The 18,053-nt window shown below is 34.7% G+C and overlaps 1 protein-coding gene across 2 annotated transcripts in view; it reads left to right on the top strand.

Annotated features, from left to right (window-relative positions):
• The window catches only part of SEMA3A (semaphorin 3A), a 461,780-nt gene extending 444,011 nt beyond the window's left edge, over nucleotides 1-17,769 (top strand). For both annotated transcript variants that reach the window (XM_032305095.1, XM_032305096.1), the window contains 2 exons: nucleotides 10,586-10,728; nucleotides 12,101-17,769. In XM_032305095.1, the coding sequence (XP_032160986.1) occupies nucleotides 10,586-10,728; nucleotides 12,101-12,556 (599 nt within the window). In that variant the 3' untranslated portion in view covers nucleotides 12,557-17,769. The remainder of the gene's footprint in view (nucleotides 1-10,585; nucleotides 10,729-12,100) is intronic.
• Nucleotides 17,770-18,053: the final 284 nt, after the last annotated feature.

The following is an 18,053-nucleotide window of genomic DNA, read 5'->3' on the forward strand; positions in this document are numbered from 1 at the left end:
CAATCAGTTCCAGCTGTAATGGTAAACATATTCTGTAACACTCTATATTTTACATATCCTGAGGTTTTAATAGAAAGACTATATAAAATAACTCTGCATTAAGGTGGAAGAAATTTCACTCTCAATGAAACCTTTAACACTCACTCAGCTCTTTGCTCCCTCTTGTGTAAAGGCAGCACTAATGGGGAGCGGGCCTAGGTGTCACATAGAAAACTCCAGCTCCACCTTCCTTTAATCTGGCACACTCTTTTCCATCACTAGTGGCTCTTCACCTAGGGAAATTTTAGTATGAAACCCTAAATGTGTATGTGCTGGCAGATCTTCTTGTCTTCTCGCTCACACCTCATACAAAATGCTAAAGAGAAACTTCAGGTTGTTTCCATTATGTTGTTCCCTTCCCTAAAATAACTTATGCACAAAATTGGAGCTTGTCTGACTTTGCCTCCGAGAGCATGAGTGGCTGAGTCCATTTACCATTCTCCCTTCTTTACTAAACGAGAATGAGTAGTATTACGATCTCCATGCCCAGAAAGGGACAAACCATATATAACAACATTTAAAAAGGTTAACATCATCTTGGATTTTTGAATCTTTGAAATATTTTATGTCCTAACTTTAATTCGGTACCATCATTGAATTTACTTTGTGTTTATTCTCTTGGCTGTTCTACATACGTGCATTTCCCTTCTAGCATCGCACAGTAAAACATCCACAGAATTCAATCTTCTTAATTATCTCTGCAACTGGCTCATCTCAATTTATGTCTCGGCTGGCATCAGCATTGTTCCAGAGTTTCATAAAACATCTTGGCAATGTCATCTTTGTGGTCTGCAGAGCTGTAAACTTAGTATTTTGTAGCAATGCTAATCTGGTCTCTGTTTTAGCTTATTTTATACACACAGAAATTCCAACTGAATCTGAGCATTTAGCCCCAAGAGAGGTCTCAAAACTTGATAGATGAGCATGATGTCAGCCCTAAAAAAAACCCCAAAAACCCTTAACTTTAACAAATTACCAAATTGTATCAAGTCTAAGATGTCACTGAATATAAGATGCACCATTTTTTAAGGACTGCTAAGGAAGAAAAGCTCTCCAAGATGGATACTCTAACAGTGATGCCAGCATCAAGCCAGCTTACAGTGTTTCACTATTAGTGAAAAGAAGAATTAAACTCCTATGAAGAAGACAGCAAGGACATTTGCTTGTTTCACCTATAATCATGGGTGGTAGAAAAGGGAAAAACCACTTCTTGAATCACAGCGTGATACTCAAAACATTTACTTTCTGAATTCACACCAACAGTGTGGACCAAGTACCTCAGACAAGACTTTAGTTTAAAGAGGTGTCAGGGGTGCCTAGGTGGCTCAGTGGGTTAAGCCTCTGCCTTTGGCTCGGGCCATGATCGTGGGTTCCTGGGATCAAGCCCCACATCAGCCTCTCTGCTCAGAAGGGAGCCTCCTCCCCCGCTCCCCTCCCACCGCCTGCCTATTTGTGATCTCTCTGTGTCAAATAAATAAAAAAAATCTTTTAAAAAAATAAAATAAAATAAAATAAAGAGGTGTCAGGTTAGGAGAGACACATGTATCTGGCCAAAGTGAAAACAAACTTTTTCCAGAAGAAAGCAATTTGAACTCAGGTCAAGAACAGCTCTAAGACATATTCTATTATCAGAGGTATTAAAATATACAAAGTGTACATTCTGGAATGAAATTCTAGAATGAAATTATTACATTATTATCTTGTAAATAGGCAAATCCAATTATTCCATAGTATAGGTGTGCGAGACATGCGCGCACACACACACACACACACCTGAATAAGAAGAGGTTTGAAATATTTTGTACTATCATTGTTCCTTACTCAGTTTTTAAATATGTCATAAGAGATCACCCAACTGTTTATACACCCATAATTTAACTGTTGTAAGGTTTTTAAAGCATGCTGTATTTTTTAAATTCCAAAAATAAGGGAAACATATTAAAATACAAGATGGTATTTTCATTATTGTTTATGGAAGGTTTCTGCTTCAGTATATGGGTGTTTTCCATCATCTATCATATCTCTTGGGAAGAAGTAAATTAAAGTCCATGTTTCCTGATGTTTAAATGTAAAAATTCCTATGGTAATTTTATTCTGCCATATATATTATATATGCTTTCTTGGTAAAACATTTGCTATAAAATCATAAAAATAAAACATATGAGATATTCAATATAGAATAAATAAACATGGTAATAGGTATCTTCATATTGGTTGTGCTTTTTTCATAATGAAATTTCAGTCTGTTTTATACCAAGAAGCACTACAGCCTTCCACAAACAAAGGTATCAAGCATAAATGTAAATGCAGTGATTCAGGTGGCTTCAGTGTTAACTTCATAACATATCAATTTCATTTCCATATTTTAAATTGATTTCTAAAAATTAAGATACTAGTGACCACCTCTAATACAATAATCACCTATGAATAGTAAAGTTAAAATACCATGGTCTTATCTATCTGCTTGTTTATCCATTATATATGCCAACAAGAACATTTTAAACTAACATCTACAGGAATCAGTGGGTTGAAAAAGATGGGAAACTACTTGAATTGTAAAATTTTACATGCTGTATTCTGTTTGGTAATTATTTCCCAGCACCAGAGACAGATCTTAATTTAGGAAATAAAACAAAGTAGTTTAAAATCTGATATTTTCCCAAGTTGATAAATTTTAAGTTTAAATTTTCTCTAAGGTTTCATAATTGAGTCTTTTTTTGTACTTGACAGATGCATTAAGCACATGGACTTTAATACATACATATGCATGCATGCAAACTCACATTCAGCTAGTTAGTAACTAGTTGGTACAAGCATCATGCAAAACATTGGAGAAATATTGTACTAAGCATTTTATCAATAAACAAACAGGACCCCTGTTATGTAGCTTAGTATATACCGTAGAACTTGTTCTCAATGTACTACAATATATGAGATTATTAAGTCAGTTTTAGCCATCTTAATAGTCTGGCTGAAAAATATACATGAGGGCGTCTGGGTGGCACAGTGGGTTAAGCCGCTGCCTTTGGCTCAGGTCATGATCTCAGGGTCCTGGGATTGAGTCCCTCATCGGGCTCTCTGCTCAGCAGGGGGCCTGCTTCCTTTCCTCTCTCTCTGCCTGCCTCTCTGCCTACTTGTGATCTCTCTGTCAAATAAATAAAATCTTTATATATATATATATATATGTATATATATATATAATTCATATATAATTCATATATATATACATGAATGTTAGGGGTAAATGAAATTTTTTGTCTTCAATTTTATTTATTTTTAGGTATTTTATGCCTTCCCAAGACTTAACTGATAAAATGACTTTTTAGCTACTGCTATTTAAAGGGGGATTATTCCTTCATTTGAAGTCAAATTAGGTTCTTTCCTATTGATAAATGACCATTTATATTTTTAGAAAAGAACATCTAGAATCTGGTAAGGAAAATCTAAGTAATGATGTTTATACTTAAGAAAGGCATTTTGGGGGTGCTTAGGTAGCTTATTCATTAAGCATCTGTCTTTGGCTCAGGTCATTATCCCAGGGTCCTGGGATCGAGCCCCGCATCTGGCTCCCCGCTCAACAGGATGCCTGCTTCTCCCTCTCCCACTCTCCCTGCTTATATTCCCTCTCTTGCTGTGTCTCTCTTTGTCAAATAAATAAATAAAATCATTAATTTTTTTTTAAATTAAAAAAATAAGAAACGCCTTTTTGTAGTCTTGTGTGTTACCGAGAGCTTGTGGGCAACATTTCCTTTTGTCCTTAGTTTAGCCTTAAGTTATTGAGAAAAAAATTTGCAATGTAAAATATTAACATTACAATTTTAAAGTTACAATTACAAATATAATTATAAAATGTGGTAAGAACAACTGGAATTAGATTTCCCTTTATGTAGTTCAGCAACTAAAAATATTTGTTAAATATTTAAAATAATTTGCAACCATTTCCTCCTATCCTAAATTAACTTTTACTAGTATATTCATTACTTATGAAGTTCAACTTTAAAAGAACTTTCAGGGGGAAACATCAAAAATTATAATAGAAATTAAGTAGTTGAATAAATACAGGGTTTACTATTCCACCCATCTCTATCTTTTTTCCATGATATCACATTCTTACATTATTAACATTTCAATCCTAGGAGACATTTATGGGGTTAAAAAGGAGAGTGAAATAAATGGAAAGCTGAAATGTGATGCCTTCTGTTTCTGCTGTATTGGAAGAGAATCAAATACTAAATAAGGCCTTTAGCAACATGATATTTCTGGCCAAATGATGGATATCATGACTTTTTGTTGTTACAAAAGGAAGCAATTTATTTAACTTCTTTCTTTCCTCCCATTCTTTCTGGTTTATTAGCCTCATTTCATTTCCATAAATTATCCCACTAAAGGAGGAAATGATTAATTGAAGATTGCTTCCTTAAAAACATTATTTCTTGTCATTAACAACAGCGATATATTGTTAACGTTGTGTTATTCAAACACACTGTGGTACTTTTAAAATAATTTTAATGTTTGTTGCTCTCAATTATTTTCCTTTATTCAGTTCAACTCATGAGAATTCATTATGCCAATTTAGCAACTAACTCTATACTTCTTGTCTACTGATAATTTTCTTAACAATAGTTTATATTCAAAACAGTTGCTTTCTAAGTGCGAAATGTATTTTAAAATAGATTAAAATGGGATTGGTTTCTTTCTGGAAATGTACAGAATTACTCATTGGCATAGACATCCTTTGGACTTATAGGTGTCCCTGGAGATGTGAGAATGTATTCATATGATTTCTCTAATGTCTTTCTCTTCTTATTATCCCATATTTGGAATTTTTTATCTTGGAGTGTACTTGATAAGTTATCTTCTACCACCATATCTCAAATCAACTCTTGTAACATTATAAAACAAAAAAACTAGAAGATTTGAAATGTTTATATTTGCCAGGGTGGTTTAATAGCATATTCTGTCATAATCAAGGTTATAAATCCTATGCCCTTTTTAACTGATTAAACTTTTAAACCATTTCTTTTATGTAATTATGATAACTCTGTGTCTGAGGATATCAAAGTTACATGAAATTTTAGCTTTAAATGCAGTGTAAATAGTTACCTGGATTTTCCATTCAGCAAACATCAGCCAAGGGTTTATGACTGCCTAGTGCCAGGATTATAAAACATATGGTATGGAGGAAGACAACCAGATTAATAAATAATCATAACAAATAAAACTACATGTGTTCGCAAACTATATGTAAAAAGATTTTTAGGAAGCATAGAAGAGAAAATATTTTATTTGATGGTGGTCAGGAAGTAAGATAGATGTTGGAAAGCAGTTCATAATTTGTCTTACTATGAATTCTCAATAAAGATTTTAAGTTTTGAATTAATAGTTGAAACTATCACAAGAGCAGCAGTAACAATAATAGTACCTCACATATTTATGACGGTTTCTGTGTCCAGGCATTATACTCTTATTTTTATATAGATAAATTTTTAACAAAAAAGATACTAAAAAGGGTTATAAAAACTTTATGTTGTTCAAAATTGCTAGATGACCCAATAATATATTTCAGATGATGTGTAATTATTTGATTAAAAACAAGGATAAGACAAAGATAGCAATAATGTCACACAGACAAACAGGTATACTGACAGAACAAAACCAGGCGTGAAGGGAGAACATAGTCATGGTGAAGTTCTAAGGATAGAACGTAAATTTGTCTAATGAGTTTTTTTAGCCAGTTCTGAGGGGGAAAACTGATCAACACATGAGCCACAGAATTAATTCTTTAAATTTTTTTTTTAAAAAGTCAGTTTTTCAGGGCACCTGTCCAGCTCAGTCAGTAGAGCATGTGACTCTGGATCTCAGGGTTACAAGTTCAAGCCTCATGTTGGGTGTGGAGCCTACTTTAAAAAAAAAAAAAAATCATTTACTCAAGAGAAACTCAATAATTCCTCAAACTAACACCAGAAAAAAAAAAAAAAAATCTCCCGAGGTGAACATCAAGAAAATAGTGCATGGCAGTGGACACCGTACTGAACAGCATTGTGACATGAACACAGTGAGCACATCAATAGAGTATTCCTTCTGGGCTTCCTCAGCATAGATCAGAAGGACCCCATCCAACACAATTCACAAAAATCAGTCATATTATGGGAATAACCCAATGTGTTCCATGTAAACTGCTCTCGGATCAATTAGTTTAATCCAGAGGGAGATCCTCGTTTATACTTACCCTGAATATGCAAGATTTCCTATCCTTTCCTATCCTATTCCTATCTTTAATCAACAGTGTTTTTCTTAGTTGAGCTTTTGATTTCTATTGGATAGTTTTAAGTTCAGTAATATATGCACTGAAAAATATTTACCCTATAGCTGTACTGTGCTACCATTTCAATGTAGAGCTTTTTGCTTTAATAAAGTCAAAATGATAGTATGTTTGGCATCCTAAGGAAAAAAAAAATTGAAAATCTAGTAAGACAAGAATCAAAATATTGTCCCCTGTTTATATTTTTTAATAGAAAGATAGAAACAGAGACAATGATTAGGGGGTATAGGAAATAAAGGCAGGAGAAAGAGAAATAGAGTATTATTAGAATTCTGAAGTGTCCTATGTTGTGCGACATCTACTCAAGCATTTGGGGTAGAAGGATCAGGAAAGGAAATGGATAGTTATTGAGTGCTTCTTGTTGGTCTAAAATGTTTATTGGGTATCTGTTTATAAAGTTTCAGGTATGGGGAAATCAATAGAAAAAATGCTTATAGGTTGTTATATCTGAGCACCCAAATATAGGAATGCTTGCCTAGGGCAATTTAAATGAAAATTATGGTGCTAAGTTAAAATTTGTGGATGATAGAAACATTGTACTATAGAAGAATTAATAGAAACTACTATATTCAGTGGAAATTTAGTTTTTGCAGGTGTTACTGATGGCAGCAGAATCTAACAAAACATAGAATAAGAGAATCTCAAACCAAAGAAAGACAATAGTACCTATGCATACTGACTCTGATTGATAGTTAATATGGCAGAACTTGTAACTTCATTGCTTACTAACTAGAACACTTTCTTTTGCTTTTTTATTTGGACAAAAGAGAGAAAGAAAAGCCAGATTTAAAGGGGGAATGAGTACTAATGGTGTTGGTGAGAGTAGTTATCAAAGCAATGTAAAGACCCCTGGGCAGTGAACTAAATTCTCCAGTTGTGGTTCTTACTTAGGTGGAAAACTACCTGAATGTCATGTTTCTTGAAGAACTTCACAAACTATTGCTATTATAAACTAAAAGCAACTTAGTATAAATTCTTGATTAAATCAAATACCATCTTATACTAGACTGTACTACAAGTAGCAGATGAAATGGTTTCTTAAATATAAGAAAATATTTACTGTTAAGGAACTTTTGGATGTCTGGGTGGCTCAGTCAGTTAACCATCTGACTACTGATTTTGGTTCGGGTCATGATCTCAGGGTTGCAACATTGAACCTGGTGCATCAGGCGTTAAACTCTGCTCTGGGCATGGATCCTGCTTTAAGATTCTCTCTCTGCCTCTTCCTCTTTTCTCTCTCTCTCTCTCTCTCTCTTTCTCTCTCTCTCAAAGAAAAAGAAAAGAAAAGAAAACTTCTATTTTATTTTTTTAATTAATTTATTTTTTGTACACTGGGAAACAGTTGCTGTCACCACAAGAGAACCTGAGAAATTAAAAACTGAACAGGTTTCCCAGAATTAGAAGAAGGGTTAACAGAAAACTCTCTATGGAACAGATAGAATGATTAAATTAATTGGGAAGAAGATAATTTTATGTATATTTGAAAATGTACCTACTGGATGTTACATTTACATTAAACTCTATACTAAACTTTTTTTTTTTTAAGATTTTTATTTATTTGACCGAGAAAAAGATCACAAGTAGGCAGAGAGGCAGACAGAGAAATATAGGGAAGCAGGCTCCCTGATGAGCAGAAATCTGGCTGTGGGCTCCATCCAAGGACCCTGAGATCATGACCTGAGCCAGAGGCAAGGCTTAACCCACTGAGCCACCCAGGTCCCCTATACTAGGCTTTCTTATTATACAAGGTATATTGCTCTTCCTTACTGTGTGTCAACTAATCAACCAAAGGAGCTCTGTGTTTGCAAAGAAGAATTTAGATCTTAAGATTTTTACAGATATCTCTCATAACTTAGGTGAGAGACAAGTCAGTTCTTATCGTAAAGTTCTACAAGAAAAGTAGGCCTGGATAAGCCAGAAGATACTGGTGGATCATCATGTTATTTGCTTCTAATTCTAATGTTTTTTTACTGTTTTATGCTGTCATGTCTTATGAGTCATTAATATGTAGAGATTGAATGAAAAGTCTTTGCCTAAAAGTTAAAGGATTTTTGAATTTAAACTTTTCTTTTCCTTTTTTTATCTTATTGGAGTAAGGAGACTTAACGTGAGACCCACCCTCTTAAGTTTTGAAGTGCACAATACAATATTGTACTCTGTAGCACACTGTTGTACAGCAGATCTCAAGTTCTGACTCACCTTGCATATCCGAAACTACATACCCATTGACTAGCGCCTACCCATTTCCCTTCCCATCTCCATGGCCCTTCCCACCTCCCACCCCCGTTCCCTGACAACCACCATTCTAACATCAGCTTCTAAGAGTCCGACTACTTAAGGTATTTTATGTGAGTGGGATCATCATACAGACTTGTGCTGTGACTGGCCTATTTCATTTAGTTTTCCTCAAGGTTCATCTGTGTTGCTACGTTTTGCAGATTTCCTTCTTCTTCTTTGTTTTTTTATAAACTGAATAATATCTCAAGTAAAAGGATTTCTAAATCAAAGTTCAAACTGCACAGCAAGTAGGGAAAAAAATGTGACAAGTTACTTTAAACATGGTATCACAGGAGATTTTCCAGTGCCCATTAGGCAGAGAGATTCAGTTCACCTCTATCCGGGGAAGCAGATACCTTGCAAACTAGAACAGCAACATGTGTCATATCCATTCATTCAATGATATACAAGTAATTTCAGAGGGCACATTAAAAACACTACCATATTCAACATATATACTGACATACAAAGATAGATCTCCAATATAAAAAAAAGAAAATGTGACTTGGGATCAGTTAAATGTTGTTCCTTTACATTTCAGTCATTTCCTTTTTCCAGGTTATTGAGCTGTTAAATAAGAAGGGACAGATACTTCCCAACTTTTTAGAAGAGTTTCATTTCACAGTTTAGGGTGATAGAAAAGAAAACACTGAGATTGACCTCCCTGGGGATACCAAATGGAGGCAGAACGTCCACCATGGCAGGGTGATATTAGGAGTTGGTGGACATAAACCGTATACAGGGGTTAGGTAAAAGCAGGATTTTGGAGAGCTTTAAACCTAGTGAGAGCAAATCATGTTTTCTGTGACAGACAAAAGTTCTCAGTTGATTAGAACGAGAGTAAAATTGTCAAAGTGATGCCAAAAAAGGTGGGGGAGGGACTTTTTTTTTAATTAAAAATCTAGCTGAGTTTGAAGTAGAGAGCAAAAAATTTTCATCTGTCTACACTGTCAGCCCTCCATGCATGTGAAAATATATTTATTATTTTCTAAATTAATTTAATGAGTTCCAGATTGTACAGGATGTCATAATGGAAACAGGATTATACAAGATAATAACGAGGGTTTTTTTTTCCTTCTCTAAATGAGTTTTACCTAGACTCCCTGTGTCCTACTTTTGATCTTAACTGTGTTTCATTTACCACATTGAAGGAGGTTACATAAAGGGTAAAATAATAGAAATTTAATCAGGAAACAGGTTTTCTTATTGCTACATTTTATTATATACTCTTGCCATATTCTTTAGCCTAACTCTTGAAAATAATAGAAGATGTATCATTTTAAAATAAGGACAATTGAAACCATATTGCTTTATAATTGTGCATCTTTCTTCTGAGCCATCTCAAACATTTCACACCAATTGATCTTCAGAACAACCTTGTAGATTATTTAAGGGTTATTGGTGGGAAATATAAACTTCCTGAACTCTACCTTCTGTAAAATACTAAATAAATATTAATGGCTGGTGAATTTAATTTTAAGATGAAAAACAAACATAAAGAGGCAACATAATTTCTCAGAAATAGTCTTGTTTCCACAAGTTCAAATAACTTTTCTGCTAGAGAATAGTACCATATGAACTGGTCCCGTTAGTGAGAGCATAGAGTTTTACAGTTAAAATAATTTCTTGGAAAGTATTATCACAGCATATAAAGATGTATAGTTAAACTGCACACATGACTGCTTCTTTTACTGTAATGCTATTTTCTGGTAGACAAATCTCTCTATATATGCTTTATATAACTTATACCAATATAATTAGTCTATTTAGGCAGGCTCTTGAGTTTTGTCACCTTACGTCCCGTGACATTTCTGCCATCCTAAATCAATTTGGAAAAGACACCTGACTAGGCAACAAATTTATCTTCTGAATTTCCAAAGAAATACTTTGGAAGGTTGAGTTTACTTCTCTAATGTTTCCTCATTTCATTTCCTCATCACCGGCCAGATAATCACCATGGCCACAGCCTTGAAGAAAGAATCATCTATGGAGTAGAAAATAGTAGCACGTTCCTGGAATGCAGTCCAAAATCACAGCGAGCTCTGGTCTATTGGCAATTCCAGAGGCGAAATGAAGAGCGAAAGGAAGAGGTATAGGAATGAAATTGACTGGATTATTTCTGTCTAACGTATAATGTTAAGTGACCCCAGCATGGTTGACTTGAGGGTGAAAAAATACAGTGAATCTCTTATCTTTTTCTTAACCCACCAATAGTCCATTCATTAAAGGAGCATTCCCTGAAGGCTGATTTTAACAGGCTTTGTGCTAGGAACTGGAGAAACAAAAGTAAACTGTTAAGACTTTTGTCCCAGAAGCCATTTGGGAATGTATTTGAAAGTCTTCTTTTTCCTTGTAGTTGCCTACAAAGCAATTTGTTATCTATGTTTGTGTGCAAAAGAAAAAAAATCAAATCCTCTACTAATTTTAACTATTGTTCAATTAATTCTGCTATTCAGACATGTTTTCTTTTCTCTATTAAGTTCCTCCTCAAATGGGGGGAAAGGTTTGAGAATGGGAGTAGGAGATTTAGGATGAAGGGTCTGCCATCCCAGTATGAACTCTGATACGAACTACGCATGTAGCATCAGACAGATCTTCCTCCTCAATGTATTCATTTATTCTGTGTAAAAGTAAGGAAATGTACACAAAAAATCTCAATGCTCTGAGCCTTTAAAGCTTTTTAAAAGTATGAAATAAGTGTAACTAACCAGGTCATGTAGCTGATTGGTAAATATAGTCTGTGCAATTTTATAAACACAATCTGAATATAAAGTTTAAGGTCCTCCCTTGCTTTTTTTGACATTTGAAACATCTTTATATAGGTAATCACATCATACAAATGTCAGAGTTGATTTTATATAATCTTATACCCTCTCAGCTTAGGGTTTCAGAGATGTCTGTTGTAAACTATATACAAAACAAGAGGGAGGTTAGATATATTCAAGAGCGCATCTTCATATTTGTGTCACATCTAAGACTTAGAAAGTGGGTAATTATTAAGCATGTAGTCCTTTGCTTTCCACTGCTTGCTGAACTGCTGATTTTTTAACTTTTTCAAATCTTCCGAGTTCATTCTAACGCTGCACTGTTTTCTGATATCATGGTTCTGTATTTCCAAGATTTACTGTTAACTTTCACCTATATTTATATACCTTCTTTCAAGTTTATAAAATAAAGTGTTTCTTTATCCTTTTATTATATTGAATATTTTAAATTATTATAATGAAAAATTATATTAAGACAGTAGACACTCTCTTAATTTTGCAAGGCATCTTAAAATTGATTTACAGAAATTTCTAACTCTTTTTCTGAAGGACAGCTGCTATCATTTCTCTTAAGCTAGACATTTATTAACTGTTAAAGTGTGCCTCAACACGTAATCTAAATTTTTACTGAAACAGAGTTCCAGAACTTCTCTTTCTTTAAATATGTATATTTTTGCTACCATTTCTCTTCTGCTAGATCAGAGTGGATGATCATATCATCAGGACAGAACAAGGCCTTCTACTGCGTAGCCTGCAACGGAAGGATTCAGGCAATTACCTCTGCCATGCCGTGGAACATGGATTCATGCAGACTCTTCTTAAAGTGACCTTGGAAGTCATTGACACGGAGCATTTGGAAGAACTTCTCCATAAAGATGATGATGGGGATGGGTCTAAGACCAAAGAAATATCCAACAGCATGACACCTAGCCAGAAAGTCTGGTACAGAGACTTCATGCAGCTCATCAACCATCCCAACCTGAACACGATGGATGAGTTCTGTGAACAAGTATGGAAAAGGGACCGAAAACAGCGTCGGCAAAGGCCAGGACATAACCAAGGGAATAGTAACAAATGGAAGCACTTACAGGAAAATAAGAAAGGTAGAAACAGGCGGACCCACGAATTTGAGAGGGCACCCAGGAGTGTCTGAGCTGCATTACCTCTAGAAACCTCAAACAAGTAGAAACTTGCCTAGGTAATAACTGGAAAAATGCAATATACATGAACTTTTTTCATGGCATTATGTGGATGTTTACAATGGTGGGAAATGCAACTGACTTCCCCCAATTATAAATTAAGTCCATGAGTAACTTTGCTAACAGGCTTTCCTCCTAATACCAACACCTAATAGAGGTCAGGTGAACGCAGATGTTCACTTTAGCAGACTTAAATGTTTCCTATGAGATTTCATTGTACAGGTTTCGCTTTCTTCTTTGCCTGAGAAATAAAAATGTCATTTGCCATATTGCCATCTAAAGAAGAAAAACTGCATCAGCAAAGCCATTTTATTGAACTGAAAAGTTTTAAATAAACTGCATGGATTTATGAAGCTGATGAATATTCCAAAATACAGTTGGATTCAAGGATATTTTTTTGTCTACCAGCATTCATGTTTATATGTACTGGAGGAGTAAAATGATACTGAATGAAATGGTCTGTGGAAATATAAAAAACATAAACCATCCATCATCCAGAAGAAAAATGGAATACACTGATCTACTACTGATGTCTTCTTTCAGCTTTGATCTAAAGATGTATTTTATTAAAACTATAATTTAAATGTACCATGACAAATATGCAGTAAAAATTAGCTCTTTTCTAAGCTAGAGTAGGTTTTTGTCTTAGTTATTGTGCTATATAGTTTTTGTTTTAAAAACTCCAATTGTGTGCTGCTTTTTTCCGACATTGTGTTTTTAGTTCCACAAGAGGGATAGCCAGTAGTGTTCAAGAAACACATAAACATCATTTACCGCTGTTTCCTGAAGCCTGCATATAAATTAGGCTTTATTTCTCTGAGGAATTCAAACAAATAACACCTCCCCCTTCTTTAAGTATTATCGAAAATTGAGTTTAACTTGCATAATGTTTTCTAGAAAATACAGAGCATTTAACCAGCAAAATCAGAAGATGCAAACTGACCTGTTAAATGCCTTGTGTTGTACCTAATGGATCAATAAGGAGAAAAGGAACTGCATAGTTCATGAAAAGAGTAAGCATTGTTTAAATATAACATTAACAGAAAAACTCTTAATTCTGTGCTTGAAAACCTGCATGATATTTGAGACATAAAAAACTCCCATGATTCCTTTAGGAATTACATCTCTGTCACTCAATTTTTTTGAAAAAAGATCAGTAATATGCAGAACAACTTCTTAAAAGCAAATTTCCCAACTCTGTTTACATCTGTATCAGCTGTCTTTTATCTCATCTTGTTTTAAACAATTATCTGTCTAAGGAACATATGATTTGTTTCATGTTGATGGGAGCGACTTTTATACAAACTGTTTTCCAGGGCACAGCTCACACTCAAAACATGTAAAACTTTTTGTTTCCTGCAGCAATTTATAAAATAAGGTAAAAGCTGATCAATAAAGGACTCGCCTTGTTCCTTGTCCTAACATGATTCCTTGAGAATCATTGACTTCAAGGTGTATAAGACCTTCAGCATTATGATAGTTTTCTCTTGCACTGCACTCACCCTTCCAGGAAGCCCTCCCTAGATCCTTCATCATGCACAGAAATGCAAAGGAAACATCTTCTTGCTAATTAATGAAAGCAGCATTGAAATTCTAACTCTAGCTGTCTTGGGATTCTAATTAACTCAGCATTAATTTCTCACCTCAGACTACAGTGAATTTTTTTAAAAAAATTCTCAGCTGAAATATTTCACAGATGGAAGCTCATGTTTCAGTTTTAGTGATTTGAATAAACAATTTGTTAATGCCTATTCCAAATGAAAGCCTAAAAATATTCTGCACTCAATTTTAGGCTCCATTGATGAATACAGTGTTACTTTTAGAAATACATCCTCAAATGGTATTTGAATTTTAAATTATTTGAAGGACATATTTCTGTAGGGAAATAGAAATGTTTGAAGTACTAATCAAAGAACAAAGAGTACTCCAAAAATAGGTAATTCTTTTATTTTCTTAGCGTATCTTAACTGTGCTAAAATTTGGTGTTGCACTTCCTTTGAAATTTGCGGCTGAAACAGATTTATTTGCAACAAATATCTTAATTCTTATTAGTCCTCAAAACGAATGCATCTGAAGGGCTACAGATTGAAATTGTATGATAACTTTAGGGATGCCCTCCAGTGTCTGACTGAGTTTTGTTTCGCATTATGGAAAACCCAGAGAAAGGAAGTCTAAACTTCAATTAAAGAAACAAAAGAAGCAAATCTCTGGCATGTCTTTATAAACCATCAGGTCTGAGTTTTCAAAGAAAATTATAGATATAACTAGCAGATAGATAACTCTTAGTACAGTCATACTCTGCCAATGTGTATTGAAGGGGACATTTTGCACGAAAAAGTAGTGTCCCATTTAATTAAGTTTTTCTAGACTTTGGCATATTGCATGTATCATCAGAGTTGGAACTTTGTTAAGAGGCTCACATGACCATAAGCAAGTTCTGACAGCAATCTTACGATTGGAAAAAGTTCATCGCAGCAGAGAAATTCTGGCCCAGTTGAAATCCAATGTGAAATGTAAATGCATGTAAATGCACACTCAATGCTACTTTTATGTACAATTTAGTGATTTTCAGTGGTAATGTGTTTAATATTTTTGCTACCTACACATTAGGCAAAAGAGATGTAAATACTTTTGAAAATAAGAGGAAGGACAGTGAACTACAACTTTATATAGGTTCTCCATATCATTGTGTTCAACATCATCCTAAAATGCAAGATTTCCCCACACAGGTGACAAGGGGGGTTATGTGCTATTCAAGGGCAGAGGCTGTGTGCCCATTCAATAAGCATGTTTTTTTGCCAGGTAGTAAATATGTTCCATATCTGTATTTATCACTGCATTTCAGATGGGAACTAGAAAACTGGAGAGACAAATGTAATGAAACTGCTGCTGTAAATTATTCCTTTTAGCATGTATTCAGTTGCTAAATACACATTTCTTCAAAATATTTGAATTCAGATGTCTTTACTATTCCCTGTAGCATATGGTGTCAAGGAACATAAGTTTTAAAAATGCTGAGAATGAGAGTCAGGTTGCTACCTAACAGATTTCTTCATTCTAGTCTTCTGTGCACTGGGTTCTGTATTTATGGGGACGATGTGCATTTTGATGCCCTTTAAGTTAAATACTGTTATTTTTGCCATGCCTAAAAAAGGACATGTGGGGATGAAATTCTATCATGTGTCATTATCATGATCAGTTTGGTTTTATTCAGGCTCTGCAAAGATGCCAACAATTGTTACTGAAGTTACCTATCCTTAAAGTTATAAGGAAGCCTTTTATTAACATGAAGTGATTAGTATAATATTTTGTAATCTCTGTTTTATGAATTCACTTTTAAAACACAGTTCGCATTCAAACTTTAATGGAAATCATCCAATTTGATGGCTTCAAAGACAAATTTAACAAACGGGATTCAACATCATCTTACTGCATTATAGTGTATTAGATATAAATTGCCCTGATGCCAAAGGCGTACATGCTTTTTATTTTAACTTTGTAGTAATTATTCAAAGTCATTGTTAATATTTGCAAAATATACTTCCATAAAAAAGAAAACATTATTTTTCCCAAAGTTTGCAAAAAGCCTATTAGTTTATCTGATTTCTAACAATTTTTTATACTAGTTAATTAAAGAAACACATTTTTTTTAAAGTTCATACACTAAGAGAACTGTAAATGAAGAGAGCATGGAGCCACGGAAATGGAGCAGCCATTTTCACAGACAACCTGACCAAAGAAAACAGCTTGGTTTTTATTTCAAACATGCAAATGCACACAGGCAAAGGTAGAGGTACCAGATCTAACCCCAGTGGGTCAAGGTGATTTTGAATATAAAGAAATTGGGCTTCTGGACACAAAAATTGGCTTTTGAACTTTAGAACCAGACTCCTACCTGTTCAACTAAATTATATTGGTAGATCTTGTCTATCTCTTATGTGCCGGGCACTGGTAGGTGATGAGGATAGTAAAACGACTCACCATCATTTTACTTGGCAAGCGTTTCCTGTTTCTTCCGTCTCTAGGTGAAACTAACCACCTTCTCTGCACTAAATCTGTGCCTTGTATTTACTTTTCCATTGCCACACTTATGACAAAGGTGTCATTTCTTTGTTTACACCCTTATCCCTTTCTAGACTGAAAGCTTCTTGAGGACAGAGTTTGTATCTAATTTACCTGAACCCCCTCCCAACCTCCTGCCCCAAGTACCTAGCATGATGGCTGGCACAGCTCAATAAATCATTGCTGGAAAGAACCGGATCACAATGTGAGTGTCGCATGAATAGTGTCACATGCAAACTCAAGATAAAAGTGCTGTGGGATCCAAGAGGAAGGAATTCGTTTAAAGAGATCATGGAAAGCTTCAGAGCATAAATGACATGCAATCTAGGAATTGAAATACAAGTTAAATTTGCCCAGATGAAGTAAAAAGAGCAATGTAGGCAGGAAAAAAAAAAAAAATCAGGCAAATTGAAGAGAGTTGTGAAAAAATGCTTTTATTGCGGGAACAGGTATTCCAAATAGAGTATGGGGTTCGTAAAGAAAAGGAAACTGCCCCACTACTATTAGTCAAAACAGTGTATTAGTTTGATTTTTCCTAGACTTTGGTTTATTGCCCTCTGTTTGTACTCCACAGTTCTCCTCTCTGGCCATTGGTATTACTCACTCTGCTGCTTTCTACTCCCTACCCCTTTCTGCTCTCTCTCCCTCACTTCCGTCTTCAATGTTGACCTCTTTTATCTTTACATAGCTGGAGTCACAGCACTTGACGTTTTCAAACTAATCTTTATGCCATAATCTCCTTTCTAATCCAACCAACCTTGCTTTTGTGCAATTTGGAACTCAGAGGAACAGCTGGGAGAAGATAGCTTTGTCAGGCTGCTCTTACGCAGGTAGAAATAAAAGCTTCTCTTATGTGTCACCTGCCTTTAACATTGCGCCACTCGTCTAGTGTTGGACCACCTGGACACAGGTCCAACATTGCCTTGCTAATTAATAGGGTGGCCCACAGACCAGACTTCATCAAAGATGGCATTAAAATATGAAGCCTGTGTTTATTCAGTGAATACCCCAGATGGAGTATTTACGGCTAAACAGTGATGAAGGTGAGGTTAGCGCAGGTAGTTGAGAGGGAAAGACTCCTCTAAGTAAAAAGAAAAAAAAGAAAAGAAAAAAATTAAGAAAATGAGGAGCTTAGCTGCATCCTGAAATTGTCAACTGAACACCACCATTAAACTGTCAAGTTTTTTCTCACATAACAAAAGACTGTATTTTATTTCTCTTAATCTAAACATTATACTTGTAGACACACTGTTTATTTATGTAGTACCTAAGCAAAAGTTTTCGTAAATGTGTGTAAGTCATCCCAATTTGGGTAATTCTGAAGTCTCAACTTCATCCTCTCTCTGTAAATCTCACCGAAGCATTAGACCTCAAGTAAATATAATTTTT

The sequence above is a fragment of the Mustela erminea genome, chromosome 11 (assembly GCF_009829155.1).
Source record: "Mustela erminea isolate mMusErm1 chromosome 11, mMusErm1.Pri, whole genome shotgun sequence".
Taxonomy (NCBI): domain Eukaryota; kingdom Metazoa; phylum Chordata; class Mammalia; order Carnivora; family Mustelidae; genus Mustela; species Mustela erminea.